Genomic DNA, 19,791 nt, shown 5'->3' on the forward strand with positions numbered 1-19,791 from the left:
CCAAATGAACCAAACTATACTGTATTCACATATAGTATTTTGTGGGGGTGCAATGACTGACAATGCAATTTGCTGTTTCGGTAGCATGTTGTTTTTTACTTGTTTGAGAATGTCCTGTGAAAAATTAGCCCATAGGTGGTCTGTGCAAACAGCTTGTTACAACTCATACTTACATTTTATTGTCTAGAGTGACAAAGTCCATTACTAGAAGGAGGTTGGGGGCGATGGATCGGTCGACAAAACAGGAATTTCACACAGGAGACTGCTGTTTGTTTCCTGTGTGAAATTAATAATCAATGTTTTTTAATCAATGACTTTTCCACAACCTTAACCCTGTGTTTCTTAATGTGACCATGGTGATGAACTTCGTCTAACCTTAATGAAATAATTATTTTAACCCAAACCACAATCTTTCACTAAGCCTGGAGGTAGTTTTTTGGCATAAACCTAACCGAACCATGACCGTACCACAACCTTAACCGTGTGTCCATTATTGTTACCATGATAGCGAAGGTCCACTGCCCCTCCAGCTGGTATGTTGCTGTGGGCTGTATTCGAGGGTAGGGGTGGACAACCTATGTTCAAGTTGCAGGACTTGTTGTTTTGTTTTGAAATTTCTGGGTTAACTGGATCAATTCTCATTGAATGATTCAGCCATCTTGTTGTGAATATATAGACCTGGCTTTTACCTGATATTACACCCTGATGAAGGACCTACACCAAAACATGTTGGTTGAATAAGGAGCAGACTATCCAGTAACTCAGTCTTTACCTTCAGAGTATTTTTAAACAACTAGATATTACCAGGCTTTGATACTGACACTGTCTACTCATTTGATTGAAAATCTATTAAAATGGTCAAATTCCAGATCTGCACTCACCGACAAGTTTAGTAACACCTGTACAACTGCTTATTCATGCAATTATCCAATCAACTAATGATGTGGCAGCAGTGCAATGCATAACATCCTGCAGATTCAGGTAAGGAGCTTCAGTTAATGTTCACATCAAAAATCAGAATGGGGGAAAAATGTGATCTCAGTGACTGTGACTGTGGCATGATTGTTGGTGCCAGACAGGGTGGTTTGAGTGTTTCTGAAACTGCTGATCTCCAGGGATTTTCACCCACAACAGTCTCTTAAGTTTGCTCAGAATGGTGAGAAAAACAAACAAACAAAAACATCCAGCGGGACTGGCAGTTCGAGCAGTTCGCTGGATGCAACACCTTGTTGATGAAAAAAGTCAGAGGAGAATGGCCAGACTGGTTGGAGCTGACAGAAAGGCTACAGTAGCTCAGATCACCACTCTTTACAACTGTGGTGAGCAGAGAAGCATCTTAGAATGCACAACACGTCCATCCCTTTAGGTGGATGGGCTACAATAGCGAAAGACCACGTCAGGTTACATTCCTGTCAGCTAAGAATAGAAATCTGAGGCTGCAGTGGACATAGGCTCACCAAAACTGGACAGTTGAAGACTGGAAAAATATAGCCTAGGTTGAAGAATCCGGATTTCTGCTGGGGCACGAAGATGGTAGTGTCAGAATTTGGCTCGACAGCATGAATCCATGGACCCAACCTGCCTTGTGTCAACAGTCTAGGCTGGTGATGCTGTAATGGTGTGGGCAATGTTTTCATGGCACACTTTGGCCCCCTTAATACCAATCAATCACGGTCTGACTGCCACAGCCTGTCTGAGTATTGTCCCGGACCATGTGCTTCCCTTTATGGCCACAGTTTACCATCTTCTAATGGCTACTTCCAGCATGATAATGCTCCATGTCACAAAGCAAAAGTCATCTCAAACTGGTTTCATCAACATGACAATGAGTTGTCAATATGGACCAGAAACTCAAAGGAATGTTTCAAACATCTTGTGGAATCCAAACCACCAAGAACTGAGGCTGTTTTGAGAGCATAGGGAGGCACTACCCAATATTGGTATGGTGTTCCTAGTAAAGTGATTGCGAGTGTAAGTCATGATGACACATTAAGGCTCTGGTTAAATGCTCTGGTGCTGTTACTTTATGTGACCACAAAAGACAGACAATGGAGACATTGTCTCTGGCATTTCCCTCAGTGCTCTGCCTAGGGCTGGGAATGTTTTTACTGGGCTACAACAAACAGAGATGAGCCACAGAGAGGTTGCCATACCTTATCAGATCAGGCAATGCTCACGCTTCACAGCCATCATTGCTAAGGGAGATAAGAGGCTCCTTCGAGCATTCTTCAGCCATCCAATACGCCTCACTGGGATCTTAAAACCCGCAGGCTTGCCAGCAGAAAAGCAATAGAGATAGAAGGAGTCAAGTTTAAAGCAAAAAGCGGCAGCATCAGAAAGCCAAGATTGGCAATGAGCAGCCAATTAAAGCTTTGCTTCCCGCCTGTATGCTCCCATAATTTGGCATGACAGAATTTATTTTGTCATCAAGGGCTTTTTGTGGCAAAAAAGCACTAATCTGTACTGACTGTTGGCAAGCCAAGACTCAGTGAAACAACTGATGGATTTTCAGGCAGCTTCACTGGAGACAACACACAGCTCAACACTCACAACCCAGCTCAGTGACTTTCAGAAATACTGTTTTTTAGTCTTAGTGACATCACACTGAAGCTCAGAAACTGGTGGTGGACTCCAGAAGCTCATCAGTGGAGCTGAGGGCTGGTGTCTGTCACCCTGACAAGGACACATGGGCTGTAAACATGGCTGGACACAACAGGTTACAATTGGTTCTGCTGGCACAGAGATCTGAGCCTCCTTCTGAAATAACTCATCAGGACACCAGAGGCTGAATCCATTCATCACAGAGAATGTGTGATGTCAATACAAAAAGCCTGTCACAAAGTATAACCCAGAAACTCTCTGCTCCATGCTGTTAAGGGAACGTATGCTCAATCAGAAATGCATGTCCAATGGTCAGATAGCTTGGGAAACACAAAACAAAATCTCTGAAGTGCTTGATATCAAATTATATTTACATTTGAGTCCAGTCTTAAAATATGGATTTATAGTAAGATCTTTTAAATCCACAGAGAACACGATGTATTTCATCAACATAACCTTGAGCAAAAGGATCAAGGCACTTGATAATCTATTCTAAAGCAAAACAATCCACTGGAGTGGACTGAGCTCATAGAAGGTAAAAGAAAAAAAACAAAACACATAAACTGGTACAAAGTTCAACTTGTCCAGATGTAGCCAGCTCAGTTAGTGGATGGGTCAGAGGGAGTGGTGTCTCTATGTGTGTGTTGTGCAGAGAACTTTGTCTGTGGGGTCACTTCATAGACTGTGTGCTGACTCTCATCACCATCACTTATTCCAGGGGTAAAGACTAAACTTATTACAAATGAGATTTGAAGACAGTTCCTTAAAGAAAAGTCCCCTCAGCAGTGAAGTGTGTATGTGTGTGGGTTAAGAGAGAGAAGATGTCGATGGGTTGTGAGATGTGGGCCCCTTATCAGGCCTCCTGCCTTGCACAGATAAGACAGGAATGCTGCTTATAAAGAAAATCAGCTTAAACACTCCTTTTGGAGAACAAAACAAGTTGAGAGGAAAGGAGCTGATCACCACTTCACTGAGTGCTGTTAAACACCCTTTGACTTCTGCTTCAGTATGCTAACTCTTACTGCTGCTAACTTACTAATCCATGACACTGTTTTTTCTCCTTTAACCATGTCTTTGTCTTTGGTAAAAAGATTTCATCTCCTGTCGTTGAAGCAGTCTGCTTTTTTGGATATCCTGGGATGAAATTTTGAAGGCGTTGCTCTTATTTTTCTCTTCTAAGCGAGGCTGCTTATGGCTGCTCATGTTAACTCATCCCAGTCCAATTTCTACATGAATCAAACCTAGCACTGATCACTTGAAAGACAGGTGAGCTTCCCTGAGTGAGCTGAACTTAGAAAGTGAAACACAAATACAGCTCAAAATTACAGTCTGAGCTCAGTTTGTTTTCAACAAACAAGCCTTCACGGAGCTTACAACAGCATCTCACTGATTTAGACATCCGTCTGTTGTCATAACTTGACCTAAGTATTGAAATGCACATGATAAAAGGTATCATACAAGAAAAAAATTCGAGCTTGATTAAAGATTATCCTTTTTTTCCCCTCAATTTTCCACCATGGTCTAACATTACATTGAAGCCAAATTTGGGAAAACATCCATAAATTTTACTTAGAAATCACAGAAAGAAATCACTCCGTATTAGTTCGAATCTTGCCCCTCTATCATCACGCTTAGATATTTTTTCAGAATCAAAGGTAATCTGATGATAGTTCTCTGTACATTCATGGTTACAGTGCAAAACACAGCTGCTAGTAGCTAAAGGAGCATTACTTTTTATCATGCAGATTTACCAAAATATACATTAAAATATAAAGTAAAAAACAATCCCCACGCCCTAGATCAATGACTTCATGGCATTATCCCTTATTTACTGTCATATAGGGTGGATGGTTAACATAGAAAGATTCCCATGGTTTCGATTTGGGAGAGTTTATCTCATCGGACAACTCAAGTCAATTGTATGACTGCAGAATTGGTCTGTACATGTTCAGTATACATCTTATTATTTAAAGTTTGATTTAATTACCTTTATTAGGAGTCGATGATTGGTTTTCAGGCAATTCCATATTATTAAGTGCCAAGTTGGATATATTGGAGCTTTCTGAAAAAGTGAAGTTTCCTAGTTGAATTATCACTCTGGTGTTTACATGAACACTATTTACAAGTAAGCCATCAGTGATTACTTAAAACTGACACCCATGTGACATGATCATACTTGTATGATGGTCATACAAGGAAAAACAAAGGGGTGAAAAACCTATGAATGGAGTTGTGACATGAAAGGAGCTGCTGGTTCCAGAAAGGTTTTTCTCAATTCTGCATTCCCATTTAAAATCCATCTTTGAGCAATATCCTCAATGTTAATTCACATACAAACGCATTAAGCTCCTGGATAATGTTACAATTAGAGATTTTTTTTTTTAAGGAAACCAGTTTTAATTATTTCAACTCTGTTTCTGAGAGGTCAGGCTTTGTTTGTTATTTCGGATCTATATGCTACAACACCCATTAGCCTCAGCTGGAGCAGAGAGAAGAGGCATGAATCAGAGCGACAAAGAGTTCACAATGCTTTGATGTTGCAGTCGTAAACAAAAAAACCTTTGCCACAGTTGCTGAATTAATCCAAAATTGACACAACACTGAAATTTTAATTGACTTAAACAACAGATAGTGTTTTCGGTTCAAATTATCTTGAGTTACCACTGAGTGTTAGCAATGCACATAACAGAATTTGATTTCTGTGATTGGATATTTCTTGCTGAAGTGCACCTTGGGAGTGGAAGTCAATTTCTGCATCAACAATTTTATGTCCACAGGCTACTGTCAAGTTTTTGTCAAAGAACCAGATATTTTCTGACACAGCTGTTATATTTTGTACTGATGATTTAACCGCGAGAGTTTCATGCTATTCCAAGCTGTAGAAGATTTCCAGGCGTGAGTCAGATAACCTTTGTATATGGAGAAAATGTATGCATCTTAATGTTCTTAATTCAATTCATTGACATTTATAAGCCATTGTTTCCTGTCATTAGAAGCACCATGGCAGTGAATCAGGTGATCTTTTTCACCAGTAAAGCCTCCTTTGATAAGTGGGTGTGTTTCTGAAGCCCTTTAGTGTGTGTGAGATTGCAGATGACTGTTACAATATTATGATGCACTTAATGTGTATGCTTAATGCTGCTGATACTCAGCAGATACTCGGCTAGTCAACAGAAAGAGAAAATCTTCATTATTTTGGTGAATGTAGATCAACTTACATCACAGCTTCCCTTTGACAGTTTCCTTTAATGCCAAGTATAAAATGACCCGATTAACCCTGGATTAGAAAAATCCTTATTACTTGGTAGATGTAGACCAACCCTATGGATATTTTCCTTTATTTTATGTGGTGGAAAAATGCAATTCACAGAAGCAGATCTATGATGCTGGAGGTGAACTGCTTTCATTACATGTCAAGTGCTTAACTATCTCAGACACAAACATACATGCACACACTTGCGTTTGCATTCCTAAACAGGATTATCTAGGTTTTTCTATTATTCACACGTTCATATTCTTAGCTGTTTTTCCACCACTGTAGGCTGGAATAAAAATATAATAAAAACATGAAATGCAATTCTTCTGATGGAATAACAAGGCATTGTATGTGCATTCTCATCATAAAAATGCCACCGCATTTGGATCTAATCACAAATGCATTCTCATCAGGATATAGCAGACCACACACAGTTATTTTAATCTGTTTCATCCCTTTTCTATTTCAGGGGAAGACAAGAAATAATTTGCACATATAAGGTTTCTGAGGCACTTGCTGCACAGATCCCAAGGAAAGACATTTTTGGAAGCAAATTCAACATCTTAAAAACATCTTAATCTGGTTATTTTGATGTGCATTAAAACCCTTGTTTTATGGACATACAGTGATGTTCATTTCTAAGCTTGATGTTATTAATATTTAATGCCCTCAATCACCATTATTTTGCTTATTTTGGATTTTATTTAAATCTATTTAATATATTTATCTCTTCTTTAAGATTGTGTTACACTGATACACTGTATCCACAGCAATTTAATGTTACTCTTCCTGTTTTCAAGTGTTTCTGGAAGAGCTAAATTTTGTCTCAGAAGTTTGGGTGGAGGGGTGCTGTTGGGACAAATCAGATGTTGACAATAAAAAATAAATAACTAAAATAAAGTAAAATAAAATAAAAAATATGAAAAAAAACCTGAAACTACACGGCCTATTTGATAGGGCTGTCACTTCGGCTGTTAATTTTTTGAAAAATCAAGTTCGAACGAAGGTTGAAGGACGAGCGATTCGTTCTTATAAATTTGAATGTGCACCTCCCTCCCCACATATCCTTGCATATATCTTGCTATTTTATACAAGCCTCTGGCAAGGGGCCTGCTGAAGCTGAGTCAGATGAGGTTGGCACCTCCGCTGCCTCACAGCAAGGTAGCAGGTGAGTCCGCAGATTTGTTGTGGTTGGAGTGTAAGACAGCGGCTTTGTACAAAGTCCACAAAAAAGCCTGATCTTTGTTAGTTACTTTGCCATCTACAGTGTGGAACCCGAAATACTTCAACACACTGCTTCTCCGATGCTTTGGTGCGTGATTGTCCGTTCAGGACAACTTCGCTTGTTAATGTCCTCCAGTTTTATCGCAAACAACATAACATTACTAGCTTGATAGATCAATAGGGCGTGCCATAGGTCAAGCTGATTGTGAAGTTTTAGAGCGCCCTCTCCTGGACCGCAAGGTAAACTACTTCCAACTGTTGCGAGAATAGACTGTAAATTTTGAACATGTCATTACAGTTCGAATATGAACTTTTTCCCCCATGTTCGAACGAATGTTTGAATTTCGAATAAAAAGTGACAGTCCTAGAATTTACTGACTTTATATACATTCCTATCAATGTCACTAATATCACATTATAATGAAATTAGTCATGCTTTCTCCAATACTGGTGTTAAGGTGTACATAGCTGTATTATTAATGCACTGATCCCACTTAAAATCAACATGTGGTTTTACTGAGACGTGATACTTTATGATGGATAATATTGCATATTAACTAAAAGAGGACAACATGGAGTATATTTACACTGCTGGCTTCATCTATCTGTGAAGTGATGCTTCTTGTCATTCAGACACAGGTATCTCGTACATTAATGTTCTTAATGCTTTAGTCAGACATGACAGGACAGTAACAGAAGCACACTGCTATCAACATATTTCCCACCTAGTGTGTGTGCGAGAGAGAAAGAGAACAGCAGTGAGTTAAAGATGTTATGATGATGAGGAGGAAGAGTGTTTTCTTTTCACTCACAGACTGCATCAATAATGGATGACCATGGATCAGAATGACCATCCCTGCTCATCCCTGCTTGTCACAGTGAATCCACTGATTTTCACATCAGTTTCATCATTTAATGTTTATTAGAGAGTGAATTTTTTCTGTATTTTGTAAATATGCGACAGTGAAAAAATGTTAAGTTGAAACTCTCGGTTAATTCATATTTGCTCACATGCTGTATGTAAGGAGTTTTGCTGGATATTCACCCATTCATCCACATAGCTGGCATGAAATGTACAAATTTTGGACTGTGAAGTGACAGGATATGTCCCGCCTGTCCACAGTGGAAGTTATGCAACTGCATTTCTATAATGCAATGTTAAATTCACATGGTTCATTGTGATTACTTTTTGGCTTCCTGTTTTTGTCCCGGTTGTGTGGTTTTTCATCAGTCAGCCACAAAAACACTTATTCACCAGAAGTAACTCAAATAGGCATTTGTCAAGTAATAGCTTTTCCCAGTGACTCCGGGGATTTGAACCAAGCTCCCCCTTCTTCAGCTCTTAGTCAGCCCTTGCTCCCACCAAGATAAATAAACAAAAAACACCTGCTTAACGTGTCACTGAACTCAACTGAAAGAGTGTGACAGTACCTGGGCTTCAGGGAGGGAAACGTCCATAATCATCGGTTGGCCATGAGGCTCCCCTTTCTCTAGCCTGGAGTAGACCAGCTGGTAGCCTCTGATCTGGCCATGCTGCTTCACGGACAGGGGAGGTTTCCAGGTCACCCTGAGGGCAGTGGAGTTGAGGGTGTCCACCTCCACCTTCCTGGGAGGAGCTCCAGGCACTGCAGCACAACACAGCACACAACTTCCACTTAAAGTCTTTAGGGAAAGATGAAGGTGTCTTTTTTGGTATCTGTGTTTACCTTCTGGTTACAACTTACATAAGCTCACACTGCAAAGGTAAACTCGATTCCAGTTTCGTACATACTGCTGAACAAAGTTTTGACAAGGATGTCCTAAAAAAAAGGTTTTGCATTGGATTCTGATCTGACTCCTTATTGAGTATCTGACAGGATTTATAGAAGTTTGAAAGTTGAATAGCTCTGCATTATAGGGAAAACTAACGTATGTCACAGCTTTCCTTTGACAGTTTCCTTTAATTTCAAGTACATTTTGACCTGATTAATCCTGGATTAATCCTGGATATGGGTCCAGGAAATTCCCAGTACAAGGTTGGTGGTTGTTTTTCCAGTTTAGAATGGATTGATAAATAACATTGCAAATATTGTCATTTTGCTAAAAATGGTCAGGTCAGTTTAATTTACCTCAACTATGATACCGATTACATGATTACATATTTGTAATTTCAGTCCAAAAGTTTATATGCCAGTTTCTGTGTGAAAAACCCCAGATCACTCAAACCCAGATCGTTACTTGATTGGGTAATGACAGCTGACAGATTAAAAAAAACAACCCAAAAAAACAAAGAAACAAAAAAACAAGCAAAAAAAAAGAACAAATCCAAGCCCTAAAGGTGTTGTCTGAGGTGTAAGGGATGAAGTGTAACACAGTGTCCACAAAGAGGGCATTGCGTTAGCAGCACGTTAGTAGAGCAGCAGCTCCGGTGCTCCCTCTGTTCCTACGCAGGAGGCATTAAGGTACAGCACTAAGTTGTATGCCAGGTGTTTTGGGTGGGCTAAGAGCCCAACACACAATCACTGTAGTTTTGTGTGTAAAACAGAAGAAAATAGACTTGAAGAATAAAAATACCGACCTATAAAAATAGGTTGTACATACAGCACATACTGTATAGCATGAGTACAACATGAGCTGTTATGTGTGCTGTGTAGACAGCTAGATTGATAGAAAATAGGAACACATCTGTTCCGTCAGGAGCGGGATATGGACAACTGAAAAATAAGATGAAATGCTATCTCTGTAGATATGCCATAACAGATGAAAGTAATTCAAATATTGACGTTGAAACAATCGAAAATAATCAAATTCACTTTATAATTGAAAGGGTCAATGACAGATACACATCGTTAAGACTACATATACACTAAACCTTAACTTTTAAAACACTTGCGTCCACACTAGCTTTTCCAAGTCGTTTTAATAGAAACTTCTGTCCACAGTTAAAGACCAGAACATAAAAACAGCTAAATCTCTTTTTCACATCACAGCAAACATCTGATGAGGAGTGGGACAGACAGGCTGGTTGACCAATTTCATGGTTGAAACATTCTCTGACAAAATCAGCATAAATACAGGTTGATGACGACAGCTGTGCTGGAACATCAGTTTATAAAGCCATTCAAAACAAGTGATCACAGAGAAGGTTTGAGGTGACAGAAAGTCCCTGACCCATTGGGCAGGTTTACGTCATCGTGTTGTAAAAGCTCTCTTTTCCCCAAACACTCTAAATCACTAAACCAGCAATATAAGATCGATACACTCTGGAAACCGTTCTGAAAAAGGATCAGCTGTTTGGGCAAAAAAGAAAAAAAAGTAAGAAAAAATACGTTCACACATTTAACCAGCTTAATGTGGACATTCTATTTCAGAAGGATTAAACATCATATTGACAGTTAGAACACCCAACATGCCAGCAGAAGATTTGCTGTGCAAATGCAAAGCTGAGTGAAGGCTTGTATCCAAAGATACAATCCAGTGGTTTTCTCTATCTCTATCTGATAACTGACATCAGAGTTTGAAAATTGGCCTGACCCAATGAGACAGTTATAGACATGGAGGAGTTACAGGGTAATGTGAAGGTTGTAAGTTATCTTTGCAGGTTATACATATCAAAGCTTGTCACATGGAGCCCCAGGATGCTGGGAGCAGGGTTCAGAGCTCTCACTTTCTACTTTATAGAATATCAAAATAAGCTTATGAAGACTCCTCTAGAATGCTTGGTCAGCTTCAGAGGGAGGTATAAATGAATACAAATTTGACTTCAATAAAACTGAGGAGATGAGGCTATGCAAATATTAGTGGAAATTCAAGGCAGACAAGGTGAGAAAAGGAAGCGTTAATGGTTAAAATATACTGCATGAAGAGAGATTAAGACATGGAGAGAAGAGTGTTAAAAACCACACAAGTATCAGCCAGCAGGGCAGGTAAAGAAAAGCTCTGTCAGCACTATGCACTTTAGACTGATTAGAATCATTTAACCTCATATAGTATAAGCAAGCTTCCAGAATCAAGCGTCAAGCTTCAGAGGAAAAATATCAATAAACCTGTGTGTTAACAGCGAAGTACAAAAGCCACAGTCTGTTAAGTTTGGAAGAAGAACAAAAGAACCATATAACAGACAACAGAATCCTCCAGCAGAATAGGCACGTCTTTGAAGTTAGTCTGCTGCCATAGATTGAAATGATCACTAGTCAGAAAGAAATATTAGCAACTTCTTGAAGTTCAGTGCTGCTGTAGCCACTTTGGTAGTTGCCTCATTACAGAGATAACCAATTTACTCTCGCACACGTCATTCATAGTGGGCTACCCTATCACCAGACAAAAACGTCAGCAATGGATGATTTTGCAAAACCCTGAATTACATTCAATGACAACATTTTTTTGATGTCCAACACCAACATTCTTCGTAATTCTTGCCTTCTACAATACCTGCATGACTACTATTGCATGATTAAGGTTATGGAGAGAATCTGGTTACTGCAATGAAACTATGGTTAAGGTAAAGTTGGAGTTGGAGAACTGAAACACTTGGTTAAGGTTAGAGAAAAAATGTGGTTATGGACTAAAAAGATCCAATTGTTTCTGTGCCAGTCTCCTCCGTCAAAGTCAGACATGCTACAAGCCCAATCCCGACCTTGAATTACACACCCTTACTATCTGCTTCACTATGTAAAATGTGTACTATACCCGAACCCGAACTGGCAATGTTGGCATTGGACATAAATTATGATCATTCATAGTGAAACTGGGCTGATTTGACCATGAGGAGCAGGTGGGGACAAAATGGTTTAAGCAGCTGGGATAATACCCCAAGTGTGTCTGACCTACTTGTTACCACACTATTGTAGTATGCTGACTGAAAGAAGGGGGAAAAGAATAAGCTCAGCTGGTTCCCTAGATGTTTCAACATGGACAGAGATCTTTACAAAACCACCCCAAGTGGAGATGATTGCACATAATTTTCACATGTAAACACTACACTAAAATGAGCCATTTATAAGAATTTCCCTCGGAGTGGAGAGTGATCTGTATGGATGACAGGATGGCATGAGTTACTGCTAATGACAGTGAGCACACTTGAGTAGGGTGTGATCCATTCATGGGAGTTGAGGGATAGATGTTTGCTAGCTATCTTAGATTCAGCGGTGGATTTGAACCACAACTCAAAAATAAGATTCATAACTATGTGGGGTCATCTACATTTCAGCTACGGTTGTGGATTAACACTGATTTCTGTGTTTTGTCTTTTGTATCTACCTGTTTACCTGAATTCCATTTTATAATGGGCTTATTGTCTGCAGGAGTTTTCATGCTGTAATTTATAAGATTTCACTGAAGCTAAGATTAACATAATTACCACTGTGGGTGTGGAGATGTGTGATGCTCTGTGATGCTCTGTGAGGCTTACATAGTCCATGCTGGGTTTAAACCTGTACGGCCGTTCCGATTGACAGCATGGAGCCAGATCATGTGTCTGTGGGTGCTAGGAATTCTCTGCAGCAGCTGTCAAATGCTGCTGCGACCACTAATTGTCTCCTCCGTACGTCTGTGTCCACTGTGTGTGTCTGCCTGCATTATCTTTCTTCTGCCTCCCTCAGATTAAATAAATCCACCATGCTGCTTGTAGGGAATTTTAAGTATATACAGTATTTCAAGCAGTCAGTCAAAGGCAGGATCTGATTTGATTACTTTCTCCTTGAGCGTATACAAAAAAGATAATTGACAAATTTGTAAAAGTAATTGTTTAACTGTTGTTAACATATTTAGCAAGGCTATGATTCACTGAGCCTCGTTGTGCATCAATTTTACATTCAATCACATTTGAGTAAGAGGAAGTAAGCAGCTGTTTTTCCTAAAAATAAAATAAAAAAAAAATTGGCAGGTCATTGAATAAACCTTAATGTGTTTTGATTACATTTCCAACTTTTCTATCCTTTTCTTTTTTTTTTCTTTTGGTTGGTTTAATTTTTTGAAAATTTATATTGGTGCAACATGACAGAGAACATGAATGAACTAGACAGAGTGGGTGATTAGCCTGTTAGAACGTACAGACAAATACTACAGTGAACAACTTTAGAACTATCAATTTGTACATGTGAAGACAGGGGTGACAAAAGATGCTGTGCAAAGGCAGGCAGACTATCCTGAGCGGTTACAAGTATGTGGTATGTGGTATGTGTGAGTGTGTATGTACAGTACACACATCACACATACAGTAACTATAATGATGATAATGATTATTACTGTTATTATCAACACCATCACCATCGTCAGCCTGATTGCTTTGGGGAGGGAAGAGGAGTTAGGGCTGAATTTTAAATGTCCATCATTCTTAAAGGCACTTCTTCCATGCTGCTACAAAAAATGTCTTCCATTGTACAGTGACTTGTGGTCCACTTCTCAAGGCGTGTCTCCATTTCTTGACCCAAAGTGGCAACTTTGGATCAGTTAGCAGATATTGTTTCCAGTTGCCATACTCATTTGTGTCATGGAAAGACACAATTTGAGAGACAATCTGAGAAATGGGTATATTCTACTTCCCTGTACAACAAAACTAATTTCAGCTTTCAAAAATAAGGTTTTTTAATTGACTTCCTGAGGGGGTTTTAAAGTTTTCAATTTTTTTTAGTTTTGACAACAGTTGTGGCTGTTGTTATTTCTGTGACCTGAATATATTCCTCAAAACTCAAAATGAAAAACAGCTACCATTCACCCTACTGCATAAGTGCCGTACTAGTGCACACAAGATGAAGAAATCTCATCTTTCAGGACTCCAGATGTTCCATACTTTTACATTTCAAATGCAGGAACTTAATAACCCATGACCTAGGGATTCCCATAACCTGAACTTTATAAAATTTTGTGAGGCTTCTGCACAAGGTTCTTTTTGTGTTTCCATGGTATTTTACAAAATAGGATCTTTCAAATGTACACCATTAAAAGGCCAATGCTGGACCGACAGCATCATTTTTTTTCTTCTTTTTTTTTTGTCAGGTAAGTGAAGTAAACAGTTTTGGGACAGACAATTTTGTGTAGAAGCTGGCTGTGATATATTTTCATTCATTCTGCCCACAAGAGCCCTCTTGCTGGAGTCCATATCCATGAAAATGGACCTAAGGACATAAGGACCTAGGATTCGTATATTCCTGACTAGTGATGTGTTTAAGACCCCATGCTACAGAAGACCCAAGCTCACTCAATGGGCTCGTTGGCTCAGACCAACAAGGAGTTGACTGAGCACTAATTTGATGTACGTATGTCTCAGAAAAAGCAGGTCCAGATCACATCCCCGTGAAATGTGATGAATGGTGTAAAAGTGGAAGCAAAGAGGTCTGACAGAAGTCTGCTACAGAAAATTAACGCTACTTTTACTGCTTATTGTGAGACAGCAGCTTTGAGAGCTGTGCTGTTAGCTACTCTAGGTGCCAAGGAGCAAAATGAGAATGTGTAGCCACACTCTGCACTGGGAACGGATGTAACATGCAAGGAGGTTTCATGGGCAGAGCACAGAGAAAGCTGCTATACTCTGTGTGGAGAATGGACATGCTGCAGAAATCCAGTCAGCAATGATGGCTCAATGTCAAATGGGGTGCAGAGAGATGGAAAGAGATGAAAAGACTGTGAGATTAAAATTCAGTCGATGTGCAGAAATAAAGTGTAGGGTGAGAGGCTGGAGATTTAGAGAAAAGGATAGCAGGTGGAGAGGGTTAGGGCTTTGGAGTGAGGAAGGAAACAGTGCTACCAAAGCTATTTAGATTTGGCTTTTCTTGGGTTTGACTCATAAAACACTGCTGTCTGGCAGTAAAACAAAAAGACAAAAGAGAAGACATTTGTTTTGAAGTAATGGTAAGGTCATAGTTGAGCATTGGCAAGTAAAACATTAAGGTTAATGTTAAATTAGGCTGCTGAGTCACTGTTGGGTAGGTCTGGTGTTAAAAAAAAATATATATATATATATATATAGATATATAATTTTAATTAAATATGACTCAATTCATTAGTTTGTTAGTTTTAGAAAAAGTATTTAGGTTTGGGTAAAACAGACACAAGGCCCAGCAATTTAATGCCACTATACAGTGTGTAGAACTTCTATGTAATTAAAGCAACATTCATGTCCGTGTGTACAAGGCTGGAGAGGATGTGGTTAGCCTAGTTTGACTGACAGTGGGGGAAACAGCTAGCCTGGCTCTGTCTAACGTTCAAAAATACACCCACCAGATCCAAAGTGTACTACTTAACCTTTTATATCTTGTTTGTTTACTCTGTACACAAACAGAACTGTAAAAACTATAATGTCTGGTTTTAGGTTGTAATTAAGAGAAGGAACTATTTCTTGGTGAACAACAGTTTCATGCAATGGCTGTGTACAAGTTCCTGAGTTCTTGTGGTCACATTGAGGTTGCCAGAATTGGTACCATCGTGCCTTTACAGAAACCAAAACCTGTGCTTACCGACTGTATCTGGCAATCTGCGCTATAGCCCGAAACAAATCTGAATGTCTCACTCTTGGAAAGAATGAGACTTAGCATATTTTCCAAAATATTCAAGTATTTCATAAAAATAGAATTTCCTCAAAATAAAGTCTTCATTTGGTAAAAACACACAAGTTGGTAACTGAACCCTTGCGACTGGAGTTAGAGGAAATGTTCATGACCATTCACCCACCAATGACCTACACAGTGCTTTGGAGGCCAGTGGTTCCCTTCCAAAGTGCTTTGGAGTGGGGAAAGGAAACCCTATTTTGATTAGCCTTTGTTATTCTAGAATTCTGGGATTTATATTTAATCATTCTAACATCAACAAAGAGAGATCAGATGGATCTGGTTTTAAGTCATTTTCCTCTCATACTTACCACACAGGCACAGACAACTCAAAAACAATATGAACGTGAGCCAATCAAATTGATCCAGACATGTAAGACTAATGTGATTAAGAGGTAAATGAAAGGAAGGGGTTAGGATCATATCAAAGGCAGAGCTGGAGTTCATTTGTAAGCATACAAACTTGCCAGAGCTGGTCCGAAAAGAAGAGAAGAGAGGTTCCATGCTATGCTGTTATACTTTCTAAGCGTCCATGACATTGTCAAGGACTTATCCTTTGACATTTTATTTTCTCTACCGGCTCCAGAAAAAGAGCCCATTACTCTTTGCACTCATTAGTCATGATATGGCAAATTGTGCCTCCATAAAAAAAGGTGAATCCTCTTTTAAGGATTTGTTGTAATGCTTTCTGACTTATAGCTATGAGCATCGGGCTGTGCTGTGTCCTACTTCTGAGTTGTCTTCAGCAGCGACACTAATAACGGATGTGTGCTACGGATGGCAGACACTAGCACCTAAGACTACTATCAGACTGTGGACAGAGAAGGCGCATGTCATGTTGCCACTAAGGCAATTTTCCAGACACCTTAACCTAGCAGAGCAGAAGCCCAGAGGCTAAAGCCATGTCATCATGCTGGGAAAAAGACAGGCAAGCTGGCAGTGAGAGGCAGGCAGGAGATCAGTGGCAGCCAAGGTCTCACAAAATGTTGCGAAATGAGCACAAGCTTGTGCTGTGACTTATGAGCTATAATATATCAAGAAGTCAACTGGGCATAATATTAGATTTAAGAATGGCTAGACTCCTTGTTAAATTTTGATGAGTAAAAAAATCATTTAAAGTCCCTATGTGTAGAATTTTATGTGGTTATACAACCCAATCACCAGACAGAATGTTTATTATGAACAGTTCTACAAAACCCTGAACTACGTTCAGTGACAACGGTTTTTTTATTTTTTTATTTTTACATTCAGTGTCTTTGAAACATTATAGATGATTAAACACAGTAAATAGACTATGGCTAAGGTATGGTTTGGTTAAGGTACCAAACCCTGGTTAGTCTCATTACTGAAAGGTTGTGGTGGTTGTCGTTTTTTTTTGGTGTTGTTTTTTTTAACTTTTGGCTTGTGACAGAAAGACAACAGTCTCCTACAAGTTTGGATGCACTACAAGATTCATCAACTTGACCTCCTTTTTCTTTTGCTACACTATTCTCATACTGAATAAAAATCTAGCATGAACTTAATTCAGAGGGATAATGGTCCAGGTTTTAGCATCTTATTAATTAATGTAATGGCACAAGCTTTTGTTTAAACGGAATTGATAAAAAAAAAAAATCCTGCGAAAATTATCCATTGCACATTTTTATTGTATCAATTCTTCATTAGCAGCCAGTAATCTTTCTAGGAACTGAGTCCCTTCATCTACATTTTGACCCCTGGAACTTTTAGTTTTGGTTCCTGGGCTGCAGTGCCTTCCCCCGAAAACCTCCTTTTTTCAGAAGTACAACCATCTGTGGGCCCAGGCTGAGGAGGAGTTTGCCGCACTGACAGTTCCTGACTGATCAAACATAATCCTCAAAACTCTTTCAACTTGTGTATAGCTTTTATCCAGGCTCTAGCAACCACTGTTTGCTGCTGAGTACCAATAGTTTTGGGATGGCAGATGTCTGTGAATATTCTCAATCATCCAGGTCATGGTTATCTAAGAAGAGTTGAATTGAGGGCAACTGGACTTGGTTGCAGATACTTGAACTAACCCTTATTGGATCCTCAGGTGGCAGTAATTTTGTTAACTTTAAACAATTGGGTGGCAATATGCATTATTTTCTACCGCAGTGTCCTCTTTGATCTTACAAGAATTAGTCAGTAAATTTAGAAAATTTCAAATCCCACACTAAAGGGCTTGGGCAATAGAACCAGTGTTTGGTAAATTTAATGGTAAAACAGGTCAAGGTTTAGAAAATTAATCAGGTATAGGAAAAATAGAATTTAAGCAAACCAAATCATTTAGTTAAGGTCAAGGGTTGGATTTTGCTCCTAAATAAAAACAATGTTTGAAACGAATTACTACAAATCCTAATTCCGAAGAAAACTTAATGTCATATGTTGTGTCTTTGCTGTTGGACTTAAAATGAACACACTTGACTCTCCACCCACCACTGACCTCCATACCCATTGCTAGACTAAACAACTAGGAGGCCCCAGGACAAAAATGAGCTAGGTTTACTAGGTCATATAAGTTTACTTAGGAACATGGACCATGTGAATTGTTATGCAAAGCCCCTATAAAAGACAGGTGGACAAGACAATACATATTGCAAGACTTGCCTTACACTTCTTATAAATTTGGTTTGTACTTTGCTTTAGAGGTGCATGTTCCTAAACAAATTTGAAATAGATAAATTTACCAGAGGATCACACATTTAGTCAGTGAGACTAAACTGCAGCAGCAGGATAAAAGCAGAGTGAGTGTTAGAGGGTTAGTATTTCCAGGAAGGCCCAGGCTGCTACCCATGACAACATCAACATACCATCTTCCTTGGTTCTGATGCGGGCTGCGGGGCTCTCTGGGCCAGGCCCAACGTCAGTGTGAGCCCTCACCCACACCATATATTCCGTCCACTTCTCCAGGTCCTCCAGCACGTAGCTGGTGACATCAGCACCAATCCCTGACACCTGGTGGCGCTCCATGTCCTCCCCTGTGAGTGCTTGGTAGGCTAGGGAGTAGCGCACTATCTCCCCATGGCAGCTGTCCGTGGGTGGTGCTACCCAACTCACCTTGATGCCGGTGGAGCTGAGGCTGAGCAAGTGTACCTCCTGGGGAGGGGCTGAAGGGGCTGATTGGAGGGGAGGAGGGAGGGTAATGGTCAAGCAGGGTGGATAATGGAAGACAAAACTACTGAACCTCTGAACTGATGAGCGACAGTTTTACAGAAACAGGCTAAATATTCAAGCTGGGTTTGACAATGTAAACTGGCAAGTCTGTGTCCCACAAAATTTGTTCATATCCTACTAATTTGCTTTGCCATTATGTTTGAAAAAAAACATAATCTCTGCCCACTTTATGTTCCGTGATGTGTGACATCCTTATACTTCACAGAAGTCATGGGGAGGAGGTCTTGCATGTGCAAAGCTTAGGACTTTGAGACTAGAGACTGGGGTTCACATCCCATGTCCCACAGATTTGGGTATCAAAAATATGGTTCCTGAAAGATGATTGTCCTGATCGAAGATTGAAAAAGTGGATGCATCAAGCCAGCATTTACTTTTTCAATATCTAACCAAGACCATGATCTTTCACCTTAAAGGATAATTCCATTTAATTTAAACCTCAGTCCTATTTTTATAGTTTTATCATTTCAATCAGTTATGAGGAAAGCAGTGACATTGCTAAAAAGAAGTTCCATGCAGCAAGAAACAAGCAGTCAAATAATCAGACAGCCTGTGAACAAAGTCAGTTTCTCCATATTTTCTAAAACACTTTATTTGGAGGAAAACTGCAAGTGATTACGCGTGAAATATTGGTTATCATCCCTCACTGCTCAGAGATCAAAGAGTAGGTTAAAGTCGAAGCTGAAAAGTTGTTTGCAACAAACTGTTGATATTCTTTTTCTCTTCCAAAGATGTTTAACTAACATGGGGGTTTGTTTGCAATCTGTCTGATCGTTTCTTTTTAGCAGTCATATTGTTTTCAGATCTCAGTAATAACATTAGTGATTACAGTGTAATTCATAATGATTAAACCAGTAACCTAACCAATGAAAATTAGGTTCAAGTTGTAATAAACCAGAAATATACCTTAAACAAGGTGTCCCAATATAAATAAAAATATAATTTGGGCAGCATTATGTTTTCTACAAGTCAAACTGATAGTCAAATTAGTTGTATAGCAATATAATTTTTGTTGAA

The 19,791-nt window shown here is 39.3% G+C and overlaps 1 protein-coding gene across 14 annotated transcripts in view; it reads right to left on the reverse strand.

Moving 5' to 3' along the window:
- Positions 1–19,791, reverse strand: part of ptprfa (protein tyrosine phosphatase receptor type Fa) — a 221,680-nt gene that overhangs the window by 95,407 nt on the left and 106,482 nt on the right. For 10 of the 14 annotated variants that reach the window (XM_040129775.1, XM_040129771.1, XM_040129769.1 and 7 more), the window contains exons 9-10: positions 18,414–18,719; positions 8,513–8,706 (exon numbers count right to left, since the gene is read on the reverse strand). In XM_040129775.1, coding sequence (XP_039985709.1) covers positions 8,513–8,706; positions 18,414–18,719 — 500 coding nt within the window. The remainder of the gene's footprint in view (positions 1–8,512; positions 8,707–18,413; positions 18,720–19,791) is intronic. The other 4 variants (XM_040129782.1, XM_040129780.1, XM_040129779.1 and 1 more) reach the window with 1 other exon arrangement.

Source organism: Xiphias gladius, chromosome 6, assembly GCF_016859285.1.
Source record: "Xiphias gladius isolate SHS-SW01 ecotype Sanya breed wild chromosome 6, ASM1685928v1, whole genome shotgun sequence".
NCBI classification, from domain to species: domain Eukaryota; kingdom Metazoa; phylum Chordata; class Actinopteri; order Istiophoriformes; family Xiphiidae; genus Xiphias; species Xiphias gladius.